Source organism: Thunnus maccoyii, chromosome 14, assembly GCF_910596095.1.
Source record: "Thunnus maccoyii chromosome 14, fThuMac1.1, whole genome shotgun sequence".
Taxonomy (NCBI): domain Eukaryota; kingdom Metazoa; phylum Chordata; class Actinopteri; order Scombriformes; family Scombridae; genus Thunnus; species Thunnus maccoyii.
The window spans coordinates 10,030,013-10,054,663 of NC_056546.1; the positions used below are offsets into that span (position 1 = coordinate 10,030,013).

The window sequence follows — 24,651 nt, forward strand, 5'->3', positions numbered from 1 at the left end:
CTGTCTTTTTCCTGCCTCAACTAGCACTGATTTCTCTGCCTTCCCCCCGTGAATGTGTATTCGTCAGTATGTTGCTGTTTCCAGACCACAAGTTAGTGGTGAAGAGGGGGCTTGTTCTTGAGGTCATTTTTGATTATTGCAGTAAAGCTAAAAGGTGCAGTAAAACTAATGCTGTATTTTTCTTTTAGATACTTAATACTCTTTATTATCGTGGCCTTACAGTCTACTATGGAGGATGAATAGTGAGGTGGGCCATCTTGAATATAATGTCTTCTGAGGAGAAGAACAGTGAGGTGAACATTCAGACCATGCCACAACAGGCATGAGCAAAGTGTTTATATATTTCTTTTTGTATCAATATCTCAGACCCAGCTGATTACCGAATAAATCACAGCATTTTTCTCTACAAACATATAATACCAGTCAAAAGTTTGGACACACTTTCTCATTCAAAGGAATGGGAAGGTGTGTCCAGACTTTGACTGGTACTGTAAGTGTAAAGGGGTTGGCATTCTTGTTTCCTATAAAGGCTCGTTAGGACAGAGAAGCTGCAGCAACTGCAACAAGTAAAATGCTCAGTTTTTGTCTCTACAGCTGGGCACTTCTTTGAATCAGCTGGCACCAACGGACACAAACTGCCCTACAGACAAATGGCTCACTAGGCCTGCATGGCTTAGCTCCAGGTGAGACTGGGCTTAGCATTCAGTGAGGAGGGGTAATCACAGATACAATACATATGAGTGCACAGAGCAAAGGCACTGAGAAACATGAGAAAAGCAAAAACACAAACAAAACATGCATATATATACATGGAGGGCAACAAGAAGCAGGATTTTATGAGTTATGCCAATATTTCAGGGGTGTGGGGGAGTTCCAATATTTTTAGCACGTACTTAGCTCAATCCATTGGAGCCAATAACGAAGAGAGAACTCGAGGCTACTAGACTCTTGACAGATGACAGTCTGCCAGGACCACAGGCTAGACTCAAGCTGGAGTAGAGGATTCTCCTTCTGCAGGATAAACCCAGGCCATAACACTGGAGCAGAGAGTCTAAACTCATTGGCTGGAGAAGTGGCTGCACTTATGGTGAGTCAGGGGCAAATACACTCAGACAGATTTACAGGCATACACACATGGGAATGCATAAGAACTATGAAGTAGCCCACCTCCCCTACTCTCATTACTCAAAGTTCAACATTCAGTATTTCAGAAATACACACACTCTCTCCCTCATACACACATTTTCTCACTCACTCACTCACTCACTCACTCGAGGTTGTGGTTATGGCTTAGGGAACACTCCAGCTCTATTCAATCAGAGTACCAGGACTGAATCAGCTAAAGGTTAATTGCACCAACGTCCTTGTACACATATGGATGAGAAATGTGTGTGTGTGTGTGTGTATGTGCAAGTGTGTGTTTGTAGGGATGAGTGTATCTGTTGAAACCCTTACCCAACCGCCGCATTGAAGCAAAATGCCTTTTTGTCGCAGAAGGATTAGTGTGGACATAATCTATGTACATTTCCCCCTAAGGAGGCAGACAAGTGGCTACTGGAGTATTTACCTCCCCCAAACAGAATAGCCAGAAAATTGTTTGGAACAGGTGCATGCCACCCTGTAAGCTGATGTAGAAGAAGACTGTGAGAAAAACACAGTTCTATCTTGATTGGTTAAATACTTTAAACTGAGATTTTATATAATGGCAAGTTTTATTTAATTTAATTTCAGGTTTATTTGTATTTTTTAACCCTTCACACACTTGTAGAAGAACATAATACCCAATCTGCTCTACTCAGAAAAATTACAGTGCAGAAAATAAAAGAGAATAAAGTATGTCTAATAGTCTATAGCAGTGGTTTACAAGCCCAATGGGGTTGCAAGATAAATCTGAGGGGTCAAAATTTGATTACTAGGATAACAGTGAATCAAAAACCTTTTTCCTCTACACAAAATTATTTTTCTTTTTTCAGACTTCTCTAATCATTCTTGTTTTATATTGCAATTGTGAATAGTTTTACTCCTTCAAGCCTCTAAAGATTATTCAAATGAAACTATCTGAGAGGGAAAATCACTTTTTTGTACCCCACGACTCACAGACATATTAAACCTGTGACACAGGCTGACAAGTAGAACATTCTTCATTTTGAGGGGATAAAAGCCAAAAACGTTTCACAAAACCAGTCTATAGTGAGTTTCAGTGTTGGAAGAAGTACTCAGATCCTTAACTTAAGTAAAACTACCAATACAGCAATGTAAAAATACTCCATTACAAGTAAAGTCCTGCATGAAAAATCCTACTCAAGTTAAAGTAGTTGCAGTATTTGCAACAAAATGTAGTTAAAGTATTGCAGTAAAAGTAGTGGTTTGGTCTCTCTGACTGATATATTATTATATATGACATTATTAAATTATTAATACTGAAGCATCAGTGTTAGAGCAGCATGTTACTGTTGTAGCTGCTGGAGGTGGAGCTAGTCCAGTGCTTCCCAACCTAGGGGTCAGGCCCCTCTAAAGGGCCACCAGATAAATCTGAGATGATTAATGGGAGAGGAAAGAAGAAAAAACAAAGTTCTGATACACAAATCTGTTTTCAGTTTTTGGATTTTTTCTCTAATCTTTGATTTCTGGTGAAATATCGGATCATTTGAACATTTATTGAAATGAAACTATGTGAGAAGTTTAGAGGGAAAAATCACTATTTGGTGGAGCTGTTAACAACTCATAGACATCTGAAATGTGACCCCGACTACACACTGCTTTTTGTAAGACATCAAAAGCCAAAAAGGTTGGAAACCACTGATTTCATCTTTAACAATGTGTGGTATTTTAAAAGCTTGTTATATTATCCATTGTGTCAAATCTTCATCCAAAAAGTAACAAAAGCTGTCGAATAAATGTAGTGGAATAGAAAGTACAATATTTCCCTCTGAAATGTAGTGGAGTGGAAGTATAAAGTAGCATCAAATAGAAATACTCAAGTAAAGTACAAGTACCTCAAAATTGTACTTAAGTACAGTACTTGAGTAAATGTTTGTTAGTTACTTTCCAGCACTGGTGAGTTTAGAGTTATATCTTTTAGCAACTATCCACTCTTAGCACAGCAACTACTGCCAAACTCTATTTTTTCATCCAGGAAAGTAAGTGATCATACAAAACCTGAACCTTTCAAAAGTATGCTTGTCAGACTACACTTAGTGAGACTGAAAAGAGGACATTTTGAAATATCTAACTGATTTCATCACTGGATGGGTTAAAAGTGTAGCAGTAATTTACCGCTACAACCGAGGATATGCACTCAAACTCAGGACTTGTAACAATGGTTATATGTTCGTGTGGTTGAATTAGACCTTCGTTTCAAAGCCTCCACAAGCTGTATTTTGCTGTACTGGTCCGGGGGGCCCAAGAGTCACTGAGAGAGTGCTGGGCTGCGGCCTCGTTGACCTTCAAAGCAGAGACGAGAGCCCTCTCCATCCCGCCAGTACCACTTGTGGCAGGAAGAGAGGCTCGTTGACTGGCCCCTAATGGCCCCCTGGCCCACAGGAACATGGGTTGGCAGGTTAGAGCTGTTGCCCTGACGACCACAGGCACATAGGCCAGAGAGAAGGGGGAGCAGAGAGTAGGAGAAAAATAGATGGAAAGATGCAAACAACAAGGTGAGGAAGTAGTGAGACAGACAGATGCAGGAAGGTAATAAACCATAAACTAAGATTTAGAGTATGACTAGCAGAAAGCCTGTTGGGATCTGTATCGAAACTGGACAAAAAAAGTCACTGAAGTTACAACTTATGAATTTTCACAATTGAATTTCTTCTTTGGTCTCTAATAAGTGAATGACACTGTACTGTATGTTGTGCTGGAGTAAATCCACTGTATAAGCTAAAATCCTATCCAAAGATGACGTCTGAGCAATGTTAACATATTTACCTGAGTAACTGTTAAAGAGTCCATTATATAACTACATAAATTACAGTTATATTCACATATATCATATAAGAGCTGGACCTTTTTTTCCTTAACCGATCCCAATTAAAAAATAAGCCTGTTTCAGTCTAATGATAGCAGACATTAAACAAACTTTCAAATGCATCTGAAAATATTGATAACAGATTTAGTGTCTTTAGAAGTTTTGAATTTTAGTTTGTTTACATTTGGATCTACAATTGTAGCTTAAAGGTTAATTAATCGAGAGCAGTAAAATATGGAATTCATAGTTTTTTGTAAATTGTAAAATTTCTTGAAAGATCTATTCAAATTTTCACGTTGATAATATTTCTCAACAAAAAGCCAAATGTACAACAATACATATTACACATAAACATATGGAAATAACACATTTGAATAAGAAAACAAGCTGCTTGCTTGGTTGCTAAAATTACTAATAGGTTGTCTTTGTCATTAGATGTCAGATTTGGTGGCTGGCTGACAGACTAGCAGTTTCACAGACTGATTGATGGCCTGATTAACTGACACAATAGCACAGAAAGGAGCTGCTTGTGTACAGAGAGGCAGGTGTTAATTCACTGCGGCTCCTACGGTGGCTAATGTCGGCCCTCTGCCATTAAAAGTAGGGTAAACACTGCCACAAGAGACTGTCAACATTTACAGGAAGGACTCTCAACCAACACAAACCACTTGTGTTGTTCTATATGTCTCACCTTCTTTCTCTCCCCGTGTCTCTCGCCTCCACCCAGCCTGACCTAATCAGCGATAAGTTGAGTGCTTTCGTCAACAGCATAGCCCCCTTAATTAGCAGCCCATTGCTATAAGCCCATGTGTAAGCATCACTGTACTGTGTGAATGTACGTGTACACTTTCAGTCTCCAGACTGACCTCAACTTGCCCCAGCTAGTCAGCTAATAAGTCAGCCAGTGAACTTAGCCTCCTGCATATCCAGATGGAGAGTTTTAATGGATATTAGAGATGGAGGGGCTGAACAGGTAAATGAGGATAACTACAGGCAGCCTATAGAGCGAGGCAAGGCTCCGAAAGAGAAGATAGGAATCAACGCACATTTGTTTTTTTGTATTTATGTCTGTTAAATGCAAGCAACAAAGGCTATTTTTTAAAAGATGCACAATAATCAACACACATTTCCTGCTGTACAGACCGTATTCCAATCCACCCGACTCCAGGTTACTACATTAATACCACAGAATTCCACCTCCACATATTTCTCAGTTCCTTCTCCTGTAATGGAAAACATCATTGTCGTCAAGGCCAGCATCAGGTGTGCACACGAGGAGGATTGTGAATGTGGCGTGTGTTTGTGTGTGTGCGTGTTGGAGGTGGGGGTAGCTCCCACTCTGCCACGTCAACTCATACTCGATGGCTTTCTAAATTAAAAAAAAAAAGAGGAAAAAAAAAAAAGAAAAAATGCTCTCAGGGACTTTGCTGCATTCCACTTCATGAGCACAAACAAACAGACCAAAAAGCCATTCTGGAGAGAGGAGTGCAGTGGGATGGGGTGGCGGTGGAGGGGGGCAAGCAGAAAAAGCCCCTTAAAAAACAGAGAAAGATAAAGAGGAGAGAGGGGGGGGGAAAGGAAGCAGGAAGGCAAGCAGACGGAGCTGAAAAACCAAAGTGACTCCACTACCGATAATGAGCGGATCATTTAAAAAGCCCTCCTCAAATTGCCTTGAGGAGGAGAAGAGAGAGGAAAAGGCTTGAAAGGTTTTGAGAGATTTTGGGCGATGGACGGAGTGGTGAAGGGAGGGAGGGGGGGTAACAAATAGAAAAGTGGATGTGTAAAGATTTTGGGTTGTCAGATGCACACAATGTACCCTCAAATACAGTATGAGGGCGTTTTCAAACCTATAGTTCGTTTGTTCTGTCCGAATCAGTGGATGAGTTGGTTAACTTGATGAGCTTTCCCTCTTGGTTCAGTTTCTTTTCACACAGAGAAAAATCCAAGCGAACCAAAATGTATCCACTTATTGGTTAGATGTGTCCGGGGCAGAAACAAGAACCTAAACACAGCTAGAAGGTCCTGCAGAAGGTCCATTGGCCAAATACAATGTACCACGTTGCGCTAGTCAAGGTCGGATCTCGATTCATTCTCCAGCTAGTTGATAGTAACTGTTAAATTTGCTCAACTACACCTACCCTTTGGGTTAGATGGAGTTCGGATCACGTTTCCATGACAAATGAACTGGACCCCTAAAGGGTCTTGGTACGATTACTGTGTTCAGACCTGACCAAATGAATTACACCAAGGGGGAAAATAAACCAGAGTTTGATTCAACCAGACTGAAAAGTACAGGCGTGAAAACACCCTGAGACATATGGCTCATTTTAGTTCATGTTTGAGTGTGCAAGTGTGCAGGTCAAACAGTCAAGTGTGTATCTGACCACCTGAGCCCACCTGGCACACTCCATCTGTATCTAAACACTGAGCCCTGACACAGGGAAGAGAAAAAACTGTGTCTGCGCATGTATGCATACAGTATCTGCACACTTTTTAGTATAAATTTAATGAATTTTAAGACTCTTTTAATATACGCAAAAGAAAAAAATGTTTCAGGCTAAAGCAAAGCGAAGGATTTCCAATCTTCGCTTCAGCCCTGAAACTGAAAAATCTAAACATGTTCATCTTTTGGGTGATATTTCAGACTATTGCCACAAAAGGTAGCTACCTACAAAGTCTGAAAAACAAAATACAAAGGTTGTGCAAAAAAACCCCAAAAAACAAACAAACAAAAAAAAACATCTATCTGGCCCAGATCAAATGTAATGCCTCTGTTCCCAAATTATTTTTACATTACTTTGTATTTCAAAAACTAAATGCAAGACATGTTAAGACTTTTTTGAGAACTGCAGGAATCATGGCACCACAAACATTTTAATATCAACAATAAATCAAATGACATGCAATATGAAATGGGTCTCTCAGCTCTACTGAGCGTTTAAGCGTCTTTCAGCTCATTGTTTTGCTTTTACTGCCTGTAACTCTGCTGTTTTGGTTCAGTCTCACTTCTTACAAGCAGCAGTCAGTTGTTTTGAGTGAAAGAACTCTGAAAAACCACCTGCACCAAACGACAGACAGAGCAAGTTAGTAAGTAGCTGGTGAACATGATGCTAGATGTTTTCGTCAGGAGTCGGTAGACATTAAAACAGAGCTAAAAGAAGAGTGAATATCGGGACTCACATTTGCCAGAAACACAAACTCAAATGAATGATAATGCTGGCAAACAGGGCATTGTTTGCTAACACATTCCTTCTATCAACATTATAATGTTAATATGTCAGTGTTGTTTATATCGTGTTGTACTGCCCCCAAATGGCCAAAAAAACAGTTATTGCTGGTTTAAGAAACCATATGCACATGAACAAAGCAATAGCAAATGATGTTCACCACACAACACATGTTGCATTTTGAAAAAACCTCTGCAAATAAATAAAATTGAGACACTCACTAATTTGGCAACACATAATAATAAGATAAACAATCAAATACTGAAAAGCTGTACGTTATACACAAGTTTCCAGGGGACACTTAGGATTGAGTTTTCTTAGCTACCATAGAAATTCATAGAAATACTCGTTTGTTTGAAGGGTGCTAAATCAAATGTATGAATCACTTCAATGTTAACAACAATTTGTTGTTGTTCTTTCATCATCCATCCTCGCTTTCTTCCGGTCCTCGCTCTCTATCCTTTTCTCCCTCTGTCCCCTTCTTCCTCCTCCCTTTGCTCGCCTTTCTCCCCCTCTCCTCTTTTCCTTCCCCTCTCCATCTTGACACAGTGCACTGAGCCTAATCGTGGATAATTGGGTGGGAGGGGCAGTGGGCCGGCCCTGCCTTTGTGTGCAAAGGGCAAGTGGTCAAGTTAATGGGGCCCTTGTGTCGAGTTGGGAGCACTCTGTCTCTCTCTTTTTCTCTGTTCGATCACTCACTCGGGCAGTCAATCTCAGTCTCTCAGTCAGCTTCTCTTTTCTTTCGCTGCTGAAGCTTTTCCCTGCTGTTTCGATCTAGTTTCACCTCATTTCCAGCTGTCTCACTTCGCCCTTCCTTCCAGCCATTCACCGTGTCTTGTCCATTGCTTTTTTTTCTCCTCCTCCTCTGCCTTCTTGTCTTTTGCAGCCTTCTCTCTCCCTCTTTTTGCCTCTGTCTGCAGTTTTTCTATCTCTTCTCTCTGTCTCTCCAGGAGAGTGTTGGGGAGGAGAGAACAGACCTCTTTAAAATATCAAAAGACAGATCAGGAGGCTTCGCTGGTCCCTCCCTTTCTACTAACTCTCCCTCCCTCCTTCTGACTGATAAACAGAAGAGTGAGCCTGCAGGATTAGCTGCTGTGTACTGCCTTCCCTCCCTCCTTTATCCCTCTCTCTTTTCTTCCTGTGGAGGGGTAGGCTGTTGACCGGGCTTGATATGTATGTGTGTCTATGTGTGTGTGTGTGTATGTGTGTGTGTGTGTGTTACCATGTCTGGCACCAGCTTAGCCATGCAGGAGGCCATTGTGTTTAAAACACAGGCCACAGCCGATCTGGGCCTGAAGGAAACTTTATTACATCTGTGAGCATTTAACACTGGATTTTTAATAAGGGAACACACACGTTTTTCACAAGCAGCTTTGTTAACGAAGCATTTCTTGAGAAATTTTTTTTTATCGTTACAGAAAATCTATAGATGTCTACAAGGTGTATACAGGAGTATGAATTGTGTTTTCTGGTTTGTTTTATGGTATATTTATTACAAATTAATTAATATTTATTTGTAATAACGGAATAATTTAGCAATTTGTATTAATGAACTAATGCAGAAGCTAAAGTTGATGTGTTAAATTGTGCATTGTACATTTTCAAATGGACAATTTAAAATGCAAAAAAAAAGTCCGGAGTCCCAAAGTGTCTTGAAGTAAATGTATTTAATTTTATTCATTCACAAAAATAACCCACCCATAGTACAACATTCAACCCATCGATTACAGTGAACCAGAGGGGAAATTGATATATAGAACAGAGAACAGAGAATAAGAGGCCATGTCCACACTAAAAAGGATAAATTCAAATATTTAATTTAAGTTTTATGTAGATAATTGAAATTTTCTGGTCTGCCATGCACATTGAAGACCTAAGATAATCTAAAAATTGCTTAAAGCTTTGCTATCAGCCATGCATAAAACGTTGGCCAGCAGCTCACATAATTATACATCAACATTTTTTAATTTCTTTTTAAATCTGTGGTGTGTTAACACAGTGAAATTGGAGAATTTTCTTTAAGTTCCTTTTTTGATGGTTGGGAAAAAGTGTGTAAAGGAGGCAAAAACAAACAAAAAATCCAAGAACCAGTTTATTTGAAATTTATCTGGATTCATGTGGACATGGCCTGCAATTGTTTAACAATTCTATGAGTTCTGATTGATAATCAAAATAACAGCCTAGCTGAGACATCCCCAATAGAGTGACATAAATCTGTTGTAATGTACGATGTTTGTCCACAGTAATTCTTAGCTGCAACACAGAGCCTCATCTGTTGTCTCTTATCTATGCCGACAGTTGGATATCTCACTATTGATGATATTAAGGAGGCATAAATACATGCCAGTGGTTCCTTGACTGTCTGTTGATGTCACAGTGAGAAATAGTTAGTGTCACAGCATTCAGCACTAATATCACAACAAGAAGTGGCGACATCACCATGTTAAAATGTGACATCACAGCAAATCGTGGGTGCACGAGGTAAAAATGTTTAAACTAATCAAGGCAGTGATGTCGCAAGAAGCAGCAACGCAGTGACATCACTGTTAGCAGTGGTGATGTCACACTAGACAGTGATGAAATCACCGTACACAGTCACAGTTGGGATGGTATTTATGTGTCAGTCCACAGATATCAAAGATATAGAGCAAACTACATTACAGATAAAAATGTAATTAAATGTTCTTCTAAGTTTTTGCAATGCAATTTCAGTCTTCAAAGCATCGAGACCACTGATAAAACTGGCTTAACTTATAATACCTCTTTTTTTCTTTCTGAATTTTTTTCTTTTTAACATGAGAAATATAAACCGCAGCCACTGGGAGATACTATACTGCATAGCTTCTTAGCTGTTGTATACAGCAATGGATCACAGTGAAATATGGACACACCTTACTAGTGATAGGTACAAATTTAGGCTTGAGTGACCCACTGATTCTTGATGTTTTTTTTAAAAACCGCAAGAAACAGGAAACAGCTGAATGGATGAGAATACACCTGAGTAAAATAGTTAATTATGCTGATAAAAAAAGAACAAATGCAACAGTAAAATTGGTCTGAAATAGTATGAAGTTTTTTGCTCCAGAGGCTGTTACGAGATTCTGGGACTTTTTAAGAACTATGGATGCACGTAGTTTATGAATTGGAAATCATATTTCAACCCTGGATGTCCTCTGGATGCGGCTTTGTTGTGTAGAAGCGTTTTAAAAGCAGAGTCAGTCTTTTCTTTACAAACATATTGGAAACACATTTGCAGCTCATTTCTGATCTATGTGGTAACTGATACTTTGCTGTTATTTATTAGTTTTAATTACTGTACGCCACACACCTTCTCCTGCTTCAGACATGTCCGTTGTAAATATAGACAAATACTGTAGAGGCATTTATATACATTCCAAAGTTAAGGTCACACGTCAAGGACCTAAGCAGCTCTGGCAAAAATAGATCCTGTACGTAGAGATAGCAGCGCTGAGACAAGACTTGCCCACGAGTCACTGCGGTCATGGAACCGGTGGACACTGTATTCAACACACCAACGAGAAAGACAGCAGATTGTCTCCAACAGCCACTGGAACGTGATGCTGCCGCATCAAGAGGACATTGAGGATCAGAGACCATTTAAAGGTCTGCATAAAAAAGAACCCCCCAAAGGATCAAAGAATTTTAAAAAACCTATTCCACAGTATTAGGGTCACTTGTCATCACATATGTGATGAACAGGCTGCCATTACAAGTTATGTGCGTGTATTCTTGCCAATGCAAGCTGCAGGAGTCATGACAGCAGACACAACAGTAGAGCAGGAGTTGGAAACGATGTTGGTGGAATTGTATAGGCAGGGCAAGTGTCTGTTGTGCGGTTCAAACACAGAATATAACACCAACAGAGCTGTGTAAAATGAAACTGTGATGTACTGTGGACTACTTGTATCCATGGCGATGTTGCTGTGTACTATGTAAGCAGTAGGCACCTGGGCAGCAACAATTGCCCCTTCTGCTGAACTTGCCTTAATATGTTAATGCACTGTTGTAAGTAATGCACAAAAGAAGTTCTTAATACTGACCTCTGACTGGGATGTGTGAATTGTAATAGAAGAATGTAAGCGGGGGAAGAAAGGAACAAAGAGAAATAAAGGAAACATGGAAGAAACTGTCAGCTGGCTCTACAGTCTATGATAGTTAATGAATTAGAGCTGGCTTCCATGCTGGGGCCAGAAACACAGTGGCATAGGTTAATACTGACTAGTTAAAGAGGGCCAACTGATTGAATAACTGACACTTACAGTAGTAATGCCTGAGTAAATGTCTGTGCAACTGACTGACTGACTGAACAACCAGGTAACTGACTAAATGATTGATTGGCTTGTTGGTTGGAATGATAACTGATAACTGGATAGTTAACTGCCATGTTAGGTAGTTTAATAGCTGACAGTGTACTAACTGATTACCTGGCTGGCTGACCAGAGGACTTTTTAACTGAAAGGATGACTGTTTGGCAGTGCTGGATGGCTGATTAACCGATGAGATGACAAGGCAAACTGATTAAAGGGATGACTGGGAAACTGACTGTAACTATTTGGCAAATGGCAGATGGTTAAAACATACTAGGTCAAAATATATATATATCCGCCTCTCCTTTTCTTTGTCCACAGCTACAGTAAAAGTTCACACTTCAAACTACAAAACACGCACACTCAAATACTGTCCATAGCTCTGCACCATCTGATAATAAATCCTCTCAGAGGCCAGTATCAATGACCACAACCTGATTTTCTAAAAAAAAAAACCTTCAGACAAAGCTGACCTGACTGTATTGTAATACTGCTAATTCTGGTGCAATTCTTCCTCTTCCCTCAGATCACTTGTGGATCACATTGGCTGGCAAAAATCTGGGTAGGCATCATTCCATCTTAAACATCCTAAAGCACATGGAGTGGTTCTGTGTAGAGCTGAGGGCTCACTTGTTTTTGGTTTACTGGGTGAGGCTGACAGGTTCAGGTCCTTTGGTCAATGTGATGAGGAGAGGATAGTGGATGTTCTCATCGTATGCTTCCTTTCCCTCTCTCACCATCTGAAAAGCACACAACATGAAAAGTATTAACAACAAAGACTAAAAAATATTAAAGAGAGAATTAAACCAACAGATTTAAAACACTAACCACATAATTAGAACATCACGTCATCCCCCCCTCCCTCTTCCCTCAATTCCTATTAAATTAAAGATGAAAATTCCCCCAAAACTACACATTTTAAATTTTTTTTTTTTTTAAATCAAACGTTTCTCTTATCTTATCGTTCTTCTCTGTGAACCTTTAATTTGAAAACCCTGTCAAGAAAATCATACCTCCAACATGAACAATTAGATAAAGGTAATGTGTAATTATGTAGTGCAGCTCAAAAACAGCTAATGTTGAAGACTGGCTGCTCATCAAAACTTGCATATGTATATTAAAAAATTAGGAAAACTAATAATGACGTGAAAAAAAAACTAACAACTTTAACTTTACTCCTTATGAGACATGCATTAAAAAGGTTAGGGTGAAATATTACAGCTTCCTGTAAGTCATACAGCTTATCAGGTGCTGGCACACAGGACCACAATCACATATCACCTGTACACAAATTTTTATGTATATTTATGCAGAATAATACCAATAATTTGTTAGGTACTCTCGAGATTTCACTGTCTTAGTATGTCACATGGCATCACTATGATTTGTGCATACCCCTGCACACACAAGCACTCTCACACAGCTTTGTGGGGTGCCCATGTGGTGCCCACTCAGTGCCCTTTTAAGCAGACTTGGCAGTTTGGGCATGCACCAACTAATAAGCTCGCCCAGTGTCTGGCAAAAATGATCAGAGACTTATGAAAGTGAGTTTAGTAGGTCTGCTCATGTGAGTGTGTGTGACTGTCTGTGTGTCTACATGTGTATGAGGAGACAGGGATAGGGGAGCACTGTGTGAAAAGGTTTCTTCAAAACAAACAGAAACTCAGACTGACCCCGAATTCACACCCCGTCAGCAGCATGTAAGTGCTATGCAGGTGACCGTCCGTACCACCCAAACCCACCAATTCAAACAGTGGCTGTACGCTGCTTTTCCCAAAACAAACTGGGCTTTTTTGTGGTGCCAGTGAAAATCAAGTTGTGTGTTGCAGCTGTTTTTATTCTGTTCCATTTTTTCCTGCATCTAGAAAAATATCTAGATCAGCATGTAAGTGCTTTCAATGTTTTTGACAATATAACTAAAAAACTACAACACGTGATTTTGTTAACGTCAGCTTAGTGTCATGAAGTGAAATCATAAAACCGTGATGTCATTCATTCTTAAAAGGAGTAATTTTACTCCTTAATTAAAGTGATTGTGGACTTTTTTTTTCAAAACTTCTGCTCTGAGATAAACCCCTGTAGGTCTCTCTCTTTATCCAGCTGTATTATGACACATATACTATAATACATTAACAAGACAGTAGCGTATATAGTTATAAATGCATGTGATATGCTGTACAGTTTGTGTCTGTACATGTGTAGTCATGGTGGAGTACAAAAAGGTAACAGGACTATGGACATTTGACATAATTCGAGAGCTGAAGCTTAATTAAGGTGGGTGTTAGGGCATGTTCAGACCAACATTAGAACCGCTTTAACAAAAAAATGCAGATTCTTCATTTATTTCAATGAGACCACTGCAGGGCTGCCAACACAGAGGACTCCAGCGAAAAAAACAAGTACTGAAAAAAGTTGAATCTGACTGAACTTTTGCTGTAACACAAAGTGATGTCATCGGCAATGCACAGTGTTGGCAAATCAGATACATGCAAGTTCACATGAAATACATTATCCTGCTTTTTACTTTGCGATCATCAGATGGAGAATTAAATGATTGTTGGTGCTGGCTGAAAGCAGAAATTTCCTGAAAGTTGCTTTTTATACATACAGTTGTAGTTTCAGGTTGTCGGGTATGTCAGAAGTATATAGATGTAAAACCAGAGAAAAGGGGGTTTTGAACATTTCTTGTAGATACAGTCCACAATGACACAACATCCAGAGAATAGGACGTTTGTGTGATTTAAATGGATACCTATGAGGTGCATCTTCACATTCGCCATTGATACATCTCTCTCACATCTCACACACACCTTTTCCCACACCTTGTCCTGAGAAAGTGTGAGATCTTCGCCAACCTCAACACCACCTCTCCTCATTCTGCATCTTTTTACTTTCTCTCCTTTTTGGTGAATATGAACAAACTGCTCATGTCTGCCTCTCCCTTCTGTCCTTTGATACCCTCCCCTTCTCCGCCGGTGCCCTTCATGTGTGTTATCTTCCTGTGGCCATCCCTCCAGGCACCGGCCGGTGGTTGAACCTGTGACCCCCAGAGAGAGAGAGAGAGAGAGAGAGCAGACGGCCCAGGGGGTTGTTGGGCGTGGAGGGGCAGCTGCCTGCCCCCTGTGCTAAGCCTGCTATGGGGACCACAGCCAGTATTCACATTCAAATTCTACCAGGCGGAAGGAGCAAGGAAGCGATAGATGGAAGGATGGAGGAATAGAGAGAGCGAGGGGGCTGGGGGGTGGGAGGGGGACCTTAACGCGGTGAGGGCTGAGAGCTCGCAGAGGTGAAAAGTTTAACAAGCAAAGCTGTTCCTCCTGATCGCAGGCTGCCTAATCAGCTTCATGGGTGGCTGGCTAAATCGGCTCTCAACCCGACCCCCCACCCCACCGCCCCCACAATCTTTTCTCTTTTTTTTTTCCTTTCCAAGGTGCAAGTCATTTATTTTATTGCCACTTTAGGCCCAGCTTCTGTCTCCCTCTCTCTGCTCTAATTTTGCCTCTATATGTCTCTGCTTTCCTCTCCCCCCCCCCCCCCCCCTCCATCGTTTATTCGTGCCCTGCTTGTGCACACCAGAGAGAAAGTGAACAAGGTGGAAAAAGAGAGCGAGAGAGAGAGAAAGGAGCTCTGAGACAAGGGAGGGACGGATGAACCGGATGTCTGGGGTCTCTCTCGGCAGGATTAGGAAACAGAGAATGAGGGATTGGGTGGATGGAGAGATGAGTAGAGGAAGGGATAGAAGGACAGGCTTGAATAAATAGAGAAGTGGGTCGTGATGTAGGAAATGGGAAGATAGAGGGGAGCTGAGGGAGGGAGAGTGGAGAAGGGTGAAGGAAGATATGTCAGAGGAAGAGGAGAGGGAGGGGAGGTAGCCAGGCAGCTGAGATGGGGAGAGAAAAGGAGTGAAGGAGGGAGACAGAAAGAAGGAGGCAGGGAAGAGAGTGTGAGTGCATGGACACAGTGGGGATACTATTCATGCATGTGGGAAAGACGGGGGATGTACACATGTGTGCACACACTCTCTTTGCGTGTGTGTGTGTGTGTGTGCATGTGTGTGTGTGTGTGTATCTGCGTTTGAGAGAAATTAAAATTCATGACTCTCTCTTCACAACCATTTGAGTAACAAGATTAAGATGGCGGGTTAGAAAATAGCGCTGGCATTATCAGGCTGCTTGCAGTCCCTCCAGCTGCTTGCCTCTCTATTCCACAACAGTGGGGATAAGAGGATAACGCGCTAGCCCTGTCTGCCTGTCCCAGCACACGCCTTACGCACACACACACACAGTTCTTAGACACACTACCCGCTGCACATCGGACCTGCTTGCCTGCTGTCGGCAGTCCCTTGAGTGTGTTAGTGTCAGTGGGTGAAAGTGTGTGTATGTTTGGAAAACTGCAGAGCAGCGAGCTGGGGGTCTAGAGATGGTTTGTAGAGAATTGCTAGAAAACACTCCCTGCTCTCTTTTTTTTTTTCCACACACACACACACGCACAGAGCAAACATTAAAACCATCAGTATATTCCAAACGGGAATCAAATTTGAGACAAATCTGGCACAGAGAGGAATGCCAGGTTTCTTCACTGAAACGTTTGTTTAACGACATCCATGCCAGATGGAGGAGCTTGTGAGTCGCTATGGGAGGATGAAAAAAAGTCAACTCAAAACACACAGCCTAAATGACACATGTGGAAACTCAACCAATTAGATGATGTTGACGACCAGTTGCAGGCAGAGTTGGGACAATGGCTGTGTGACGATTTAAACAAGTTGATTTGAAACATGCTGCTGGCCTGACACCAGGGTTGGGAGATAATTTCATATAGTCATTTATCAACATTCAATGTTATCACATCATGATATACGTACAGTACATTTCAGTGTCAAGACAACTTCTAATTTTCCATTGTATGTTGTGTTTTGTCCTGCACCTGTACCCAGCTGGAGGTGGATGTGAACACTATACAACTTGGTTTTTTTTGCATATATTTTCCTTTTTGTGACAGAAATGTGAAATATGAATATTGTGATAGTGATTTCAACCGTGCTGCCCCATTGAAACCCATGTCACAGCTGTTTAAACTACACTAATGTGTCCTAAACATTTTCCTATGAAAATGTTTACTCAAAAAATGATAGCTCTTTAAAAAAAACGTGACTGAGGCAATGACAGTTAAAGTTAATTTAGTGTTTTTTTACATAGAGACATTTAAACCCCTTCTCGATATTATTATTTTTATTTAAATATAGGCTTTTCAGTGCCTGTTGTCCCTCAAAACTGATACACAAGCTTTTGGTGAGTCTTTGATTGTTTTAAGCCACAGTGAAAGAAAATCCATAATGTGTGCTCCACTGTAGGTTCTGATATGCATTTTGTCTTGTGTTCTGGTCCTCCCTGGTCCTGAAAGTAAATAAATATAGCTGGAGAAAGCTAATCTGTAGTGCAAATGAGTAGCAGCTGCTCATTTGGATGTGTGTGTGTGTGTGTGTGTGTGTGTGTGTGTGTTTGTCCATGGTGGTAGTGTATGTTTCGGTGTGATATCATCATGTACTGTGTGTGTTTGTGTGTAATGTCTAGCCAATATGCTGTCTGAGTGATGTCTGGTTTGTGTGGGATTGTGATATAGCTTGTTTCTTAGCTGTGTGCACAGTGTGTGTGTGTGTGTGTGTGTGTCTAAAATGGTCAGTCAGGCACATACAAGCGCGCACACACACACACACACTCACACACAGGGGTTGTTCAGAGTGTTCATCAGAAGATAAGCAGAGGAGACTTAATCACCTTCAGATGTGAGGGGGGCACTTCAACTTGTCCTCATATCCACACGCAGCACCTGACCCCACTGTGTATATGTATGTGTGTGTGTGTGTGTGTGTATGTGTGTGACAGTGTTTGTGTGACACAGATAGAAGTGTGCATTTCAAGAGTGAGCCGACTGCTCTGACAGTCCCCTTGCATGCAAAACAAACGGAAAAAAACGGCATCATTTAAGGTTAATCCTTTTTTTAATTTTTTTTTTTTATTATTTTTTTTATCCCACATCAATTTTCGTCTGAATTTCACTGTTCACATTGTAGGCACGCTGTTGTCAAGCAACTCTCCTCGCTAAAAAAGGTCTGAGTGGCAATTTTCCCAAGCGGCTGAGGTGCTGAACCATTAGGATTAATAAATGACTGTATTCTGCGGCCTTGAGGCCCAATCAATTCTCCCTGAAGCTTTTTCAAACAAAGTTGTATTTCTTTTAAATTTAAGGCAATGGCAGCATCCACTTTAATCCCATTGAGGCTTCTTCTTTCTTTCAGTCCCTCTAAACTTCTTCCTTTTTCTTTTTTCTTTCTCCTTTCTTTGCCTCTCAGTTTTTTTTTTTTCCTTTTCTAGAATTTTGTGTCCTTTATCTAAAATGACTTCAGCTCTTCTGTTGCTGCCTACAATATGATTTCTCATCTAATGCTTGTTCACAAATCATCTTTGTTTTGGTTCAGATGTGATCTCTTTCTATATATAGTTCTCCTTTTACCTGACATGTTCTTAAGTAAAGTGTTTGCTCAATTAGAGGGGAAACTAAAAAGAATATTAAACTGTATTTTGTCCGTAGTTCATTGGGGTTAGTTAATAAATTCAAGAATAAATGCAACAAATATGTTAATATGTTTAATATTAATTTAATTTGCCATATAATTGTCAATTGCCAATGTTTTTTTTAATGCAGGAAATGTGATGTTCTTATACTCTGCACAGAAGTCATACAGACAAGGTCAGGGGTCACTGTACTAAGGATATTGACACCAAAGATCAGGGTTCTTGTCCTTTGTCCGATGTGTTGTCAGGTTTAGTCTATTAAAACACTTGGTCAAGATTATGGACAGGTTGTGGTTTGGTTAAATAGTAAAAAAAAAAAAGTCAGTGTGTTCTCTATCACGTTTCAAGGCAGCATCAATTTTTCAATATTTTACCAAGACCATGATCATCCTATAATCTTAACTTAAGTTTTTTTAGTTGCCTTAAATTAACCGTAAAAACATTAATCATAGTTTAGTTGCCAGGAGCAGATATTGTAGGGTAAACAAATTAAACCAATGAGTAACAAGATTACGTTACGTATCTGTAAAATGAGTAAACATTTTACAGATACGTTCAGAATTAACATTTTACGCCGACAGTCAAGAATTTACAAATATTTTCAATACGAATATAATAATATTCATATAATTTTATATCTGGATGGAATTAGGTGGTCCTAGTACAAGACAAGGTTGACTCATACTGGTAACAGACACTGCTAAACTTTCATTGGTCGCAGTGACATGTGAGGCGTGCTGCGTGGCCGACCTTCACACAGCAGGGAGAAGATGAGGCCTTATGTGACGTGAGTCTTAAACCCGTCTTGAGTCAATCTCCTCTGCAAATGTGTGCTCACCCTAAATGTAGTTTAAAAGGGTCCAGAGTGACTTACATATACAGTGTGCGAGTGATTGCGTTGCTAAACTTAGTGATGGACAAACAATAGAGAAAAAGAGAGAGTGAGGCAGAGAGAGAGAGAAATTTTCTTCACTGAGGTTCAGGCCACTTTGACAGGCACTTTAATGGTCGGTCTGTCCAATTGTCCCACCAGCGTAGATGAACGTGTGTGCACCAATTTAGCCCACTCCTTGCTGTCCTGTTCTTCTGTAGCTGTGTATGTAATGGAGTTAACAGCTGGACACCACTTCTTTTAACACTGCCTACTCGTGCTTTCTGTCGCTCCTTTTCTCTTTTTCACTCTCCCTTTCTCTCCTTCTCTCTCTCTCTCTCTCTCTTACAGTGCCATGTTAAAGCAGCTTGGTTTTTCTCTGGTGTCTCTCACTAAGCATCATCAAACAACAGGTTAATTGGTTAGTCTTTATTAAAGCACAGTGCACGTTATTAGAGACCAGGTTTGTTGCTGGTTTCTTTATCAGGTAGCAACAGATTCTACGTTTTTCCGAGAAAACAGTTGAGCTGCGTCAAACATGTTTTCATCCTTGTCAACCTATCAGTCAGGAAAGCAGACTTTTTCAAGTGTATTTCAATACAATATTCACATGTATGTATGTAAATTGAAAGTATGATTGTATTGTATTGTGTGTAAACTGGTCACTGTAAAAGTTCAGCTGAAGCAAATTAAACAAATGCAGTTTTGCACAAAACGCGGATTTTGTCCTCCAGTTCTTACAGTGTAGTCACATAAGATAGGAAAAGCTTGAAGGCCTATTAGGAGAGGAATGGTTACAGCAACCAACCAACTCTGTCATGAAACATATGGCATGTCAGTATTGTATTAAGATGGACTTGAAAAAGTCCACCTCTAAGTCTGTGAAATCATTTCAAACACATTTTTACTAATGTTGCCTTGTTCGGCTGATAGTCAGCACAAATAACCTTAAGACATTCTTAAGAAACAACCTCAAAACCAGGAAGTTGATGATCATGTACACTGGTACTATTTTATTTATAGATATAGTCACACTTTCTTTTTAATGTGAAACTCTTATATCAGTTACATGAAAAAGTGACACCCTAAATTCATGTATGAGTGCTTTGCCTGCATACTTTAATAGCATCAGTTTGGATCATGTAGTCATCTCTCTTACCAAAACAGCGACTGATTCAAGTCTTATTTTTTTAATGAGATACAATGTTCTGAAGTCATGCTGACTGCCAGAGTGTCTTTCTATTTCTGGACACGCTTCTTACCTTTAAGTGTACATCCCAGACCTGAGCATCATACTGCTGGTGTTGAGAGACGCGGAGTCCGGCCTGCTGGGCCAGTTGACAAAACAGTCCCAGAGTTTCACCTCGCAGCGGGGCAAACACCAACGCCATGCCCTGGATAGAAAAGTTGAATAATGAATATAGCGAACAGTACATTTATGTGGTACTTCGCACATTTTTCATAACATTCATTGTTTAATTTTTACACACACAAAGAAACAGACACACAGAGGGAGTTGCCAGTATGTCTCTCTTTTAGATGATAGAGGAAAAAAAAAAAATAAAGCTCCACTAATCCAATCAACCCTGGAAATGTTAACACACGCGTGTAGGTATGAATTTGTCTACTCAAGTATGTGACATGTATGCATGTGTGTGCAAGAAAGACAAAGAGCGAGCGAGAGAGAAAGAGTGTTTGTGTGTGCGCGCGCATCACAGACGTCCCGCAAATACTAAGAGGATTATCAACAGGTTCAAAGTTTCTTTGAAATCCTTCAGCTTTTAGTTTTATTTCATGTTGATCATGTTATTATTGTTTTAATTAAATGGAGCAAAGAGGGATGAACACACACACACACACACACATACAGCCACAGACACACACAACATAACACACTGACACAACACAAGCTAAATGAACACAAAGGCAGTGAAAACAGCAGGATCACTCCGTTTGACAGATGATTTTTCATCTGAATATCCAGTTGTATTATTCTGCACCCCCCTCATAAAAAAAAGCAGCAAAAGCAAACAAACAGACAAAATTCCTCCCAGCACTAATCAGCTGATTAAGGGGATCCAGCCCACCGGATGGACCACCTTTGTCAGAAACAACAAATTAGTGCCATTAGATGGGAGAATTAATTGCTTTGTTAATTGTTTAATCATCTTAGCAAATTATTAAATATTTGGCAAAGCTTGTTGTGGCAGCGACAGTCTGATGGCCGACACTCAAATCATATTAGCCCCCGAATTATCTCCGCTGGATTAAAGAGAGAGAGACATGAAGAGAGACTTAACACACAGATGTACAACAATGGCCAGATGTCATGTCTGCCATCAGCCCGCAGCAGCTTCCGCATTCAACTGCAACCGAGACACATATTCATGTTGTAGGTGTTACTGCGCATGTCACCGTCTGAAACGTGTGTCACTGCTGACAACGACTTAAACATAATATTAACATTATCCTCTAGTCTTTCTAGTTACCTCTGCTGTTTGCAACACAGGTAATAAAGAAAAAGCATATTTATACTTACCTCTAGTGGTATCTTCTGTTTAATGTGCCTTCACCCCAATACAATGAAAGTGAATGGGATTTCAGTTTCAAAGATACAACAGAAACAGTGTCCCAGTTCGGCTGGATTATCTACAGAACATGCGGTCAGCAGTTTTCTTATTTCTTCAGGAGAAAGTAGTTCCAGTGAAAACTCTTAATAGCGAGGTCTGTGGATTGTCCAGAGAAATGGGGACACTGTTTCTGGAAAGAGGTGTTGAATTTTTTCAGAGACTGATATCTCTAAACCTGGGTACATTAAACCAAAACTGTCTGCACGGCTAAATAACCCTGAAGGAAAGTGACAAAATATCTGTTTATGTCATTTGGGTGAATTCACCCTTTAATAACTTTGTATTGAACTAAAAAAAAACAAACACATTTTTGACGAGCATGATTCCAGTTTGCCATTTAGAAAATATTTCTAACAAGATCCATGTTGGGATGCTTGAAGAAGAGAAACGTATTTTCCACCATTTTCTCTCAGCCAAATTCCCTCCTGTATTTCTCCTCCCTGTCCGTCTTCTCTATACCTTCATCATTCCCCCATTCCTCCCTCATCTCTCCCTTCCTCTGTCATCTCCTCCCTCCCTATCTCCTTCCCTTCAGTGCCGTTTTCACCTCTTCTTCACAAACAGACATCCTCTATACCAGCCTGGCCTCCGTACTTAAAACACACCCCACTTCCCTCAGATGAATAGAAATCTCAACCCTATCTCTTCCAGCCTTTTGCTTTTTTTCCCCCCATTTGCTTTGGCTGTCACAGCGTGGGGTCTTATCGCAAGGCCAAAAGGGAGAAGTTGCCTCGGATTTATGATTAAGGGAAGGCAGGAGAGAGAGACGGAGAGATCAGAGCGATGCATTCAAGTTGCTCATAATAAGCATTAAAGCATTACATGATATTAATCCTGTCAGACTATTAATGTGTATGGGGTTTTGGGTGAGGCCTAATTATGATTGAGAAGAGTGGGAGGTGATTTAGAGGGAGGGGATAAGCAGAGATATATACAGTAGACACACAGAGGCAAACACACACACACATGCACACACACTTACGTTGGGGTGCAGTAATCTCCTTATAGCATCAACCAGGCTGGCTCTGTACTGGTCGAGAAACAAACTGAGAGGGAGAGGGAGAGTCAGGTTAGAATGCATTCTTACGATAGCAGCTCCAGATAAAGCAGCAGGCTATTTATTTTCTTTTGTTTACAAATAAATCCACCAACAGGAAGAAGGGGAAAAACAATTTGCATGAGTAAGATGCCCTCCTTTTTGTTTACGTCTGAGTTTCCATGTGTATTCACCTCAGCCTGTTGTCGAGGCACTGAGAGGAATGCAGATACCACCGCCTACAGTAGACACACACGCGTGTGTACCCAAACGCATACACACTTTGACTGAGACACTTCAAAGAGACGCAAAAGCACCTTGAATTTGTGGAATTAATACCTGGAGTGTGCGATTTCAGGTTAATATGAAGATATAAGAACAAAAACAATAAACACAAGGAGTAAAGAAAAATATCTAACAAACGTTAACAAATAAAATGAATTGGTTATATTCTACATTAAACATCTTTGTACCGTAAGATGTATATGTGTGTAAGAGAGAGAGTGCTGTACATGCACCTTTTTCCATATGTACAACTTCCCACAAAACATGACAACATTTAAATAATGCAGGTACCATATATCACACTGCCACTGTATTGTATTGTATTAATGATAAGTAAGTTACGACTTAATAATTAGTTTAATGCATTGATAGCAGATTATCAGGGTGATGTTGAGTGGACTGCACATGTTTGAAGACATACAGGTTAGTATGTTAGTATGTGTACTTGTTTGAGTAACTGTGAGAGTATGTGTGTGTGCAGATTTAAGTGTAGTCATGGAAAAAAGGTGTTTTAAATAGTGATAATGACAAGAGGATTGGATGACGTGAAGAGAACAGGCTCTGGTTGAAGTCACGACTATATAAGCTATAAAGGCATTTTTTTAAGGGTTCAATAGGATGAACTACAGAAAGATGGAAAATAGAGAATAGAGCTTAGTCTTTTTGTACAAGTACAATAATAACATAAGGTACAGTACATGAGGATTTTTTTTATTTTCCTGAAATTATTTTCACCAAAATAAAGACTAAGCAAAAATGTTCAACTGGCAAAATGTATTTTAAAAAATGAGCCTACATCTGTATTGTTTTTATTAACTGCAGAGATGCTGCACTCTTAAATGCTTGTGAAGGCTTTAAGGATGTTGGTCACCTCAGCTTTACATTGATATATTATCTATACAGTATATGTTGGGGTGGAAACTTGACCAGCTGAGGGGGCGAGAAGGCAGAACTATCAATACACCAACTGTCTAAATACACAATACAAAATAATGACTAAAAGACTCTATAAGAGTCTGAAGGAGTGTCTGTCATTGAGGATTACAAACAAATCACTGTATATGCCAGACCCTGGGTCTTGTACTATGACTGTCAATGTATTTCTCTTGTCAAGAGTCAGAAGAAATAACTTAATCGAGAGGCAAATTTAGGTAAGTCAGTCACAGTCTCTCCTCTGCTGTACATCAGCATCTAATAAATAAAATTATATGATTACACTCTGAAATAAAATATAATAGAAATAAAGTAGCACACCAACCCAGAAACAAGGAGGTGGGAAGAAGCTTGGACAAGTGATCCCAACACATTTCTTCATTGCAGTATGAGACAAACATGTTTTAGTCATTTTAGGAATTCAAGAACAGTTTTGAGAGCTTCAATGGGAAGAAAGAAAAATGTTAGTTTTAGTAAAAGTATCAATTAAGTCTGAACAGTGACCACTTATTTCATTTATGTGTGTGATGTCATTGGCCTCTTGTAATTTAGATATGAAAATATAAAAGTTATAAGCAAGCCTTTTGAAAACAAGTTGATTTTACAAAACAGTATTTTAGGATTCATGTTGTAGGTGTTACTGCGCATGTCAAATGGTAGTTAATAGTTAATTAAGCATGATGTTTATCATTTTAAATGAATTGTGAAATGACAATCGCATAAACTCTAACAGTATTTAACACCAGATACACTCTAAAATGTCACCTAAAGTTTCTAATTTTATCTGTTCACTTATTGT

General features: G+C 40.0%; 1 protein-coding gene across 3 annotated transcripts in view; it reads right to left on the reverse strand.

Annotated features, from left to right (window-relative positions):
* Positions 1–8,842: 8,842 nt before the first annotated feature.
* The window catches only part of camkmt (calmodulin-lysine N-methyltransferase), a 121,215-nt gene continuing 105,406 nt past the window's right edge, over positions 8,843–24,651 (reverse strand). For 2 of the 3 annotated variants that reach the window (XM_042432652.1, XM_042432651.1), the window contains exons 10-12: positions 22,581–22,644; positions 20,231–20,362; positions 8,843–12,262 (exon numbers count right to left, since the gene is read on the reverse strand). In XM_042432652.1, coding sequence (XP_042288586.1) covers positions 12,164–12,262; positions 20,231–20,362; positions 22,581–22,644 — 295 coding nt within the window. In that variant the 3' untranslated portion in view covers positions 8,843–12,163. The remainder of the gene's footprint in view (positions 12,263–20,230; positions 20,363–22,580; positions 22,645–24,651) is intronic. The other variant, XM_042432654.1, reaches the window with a different exon arrangement.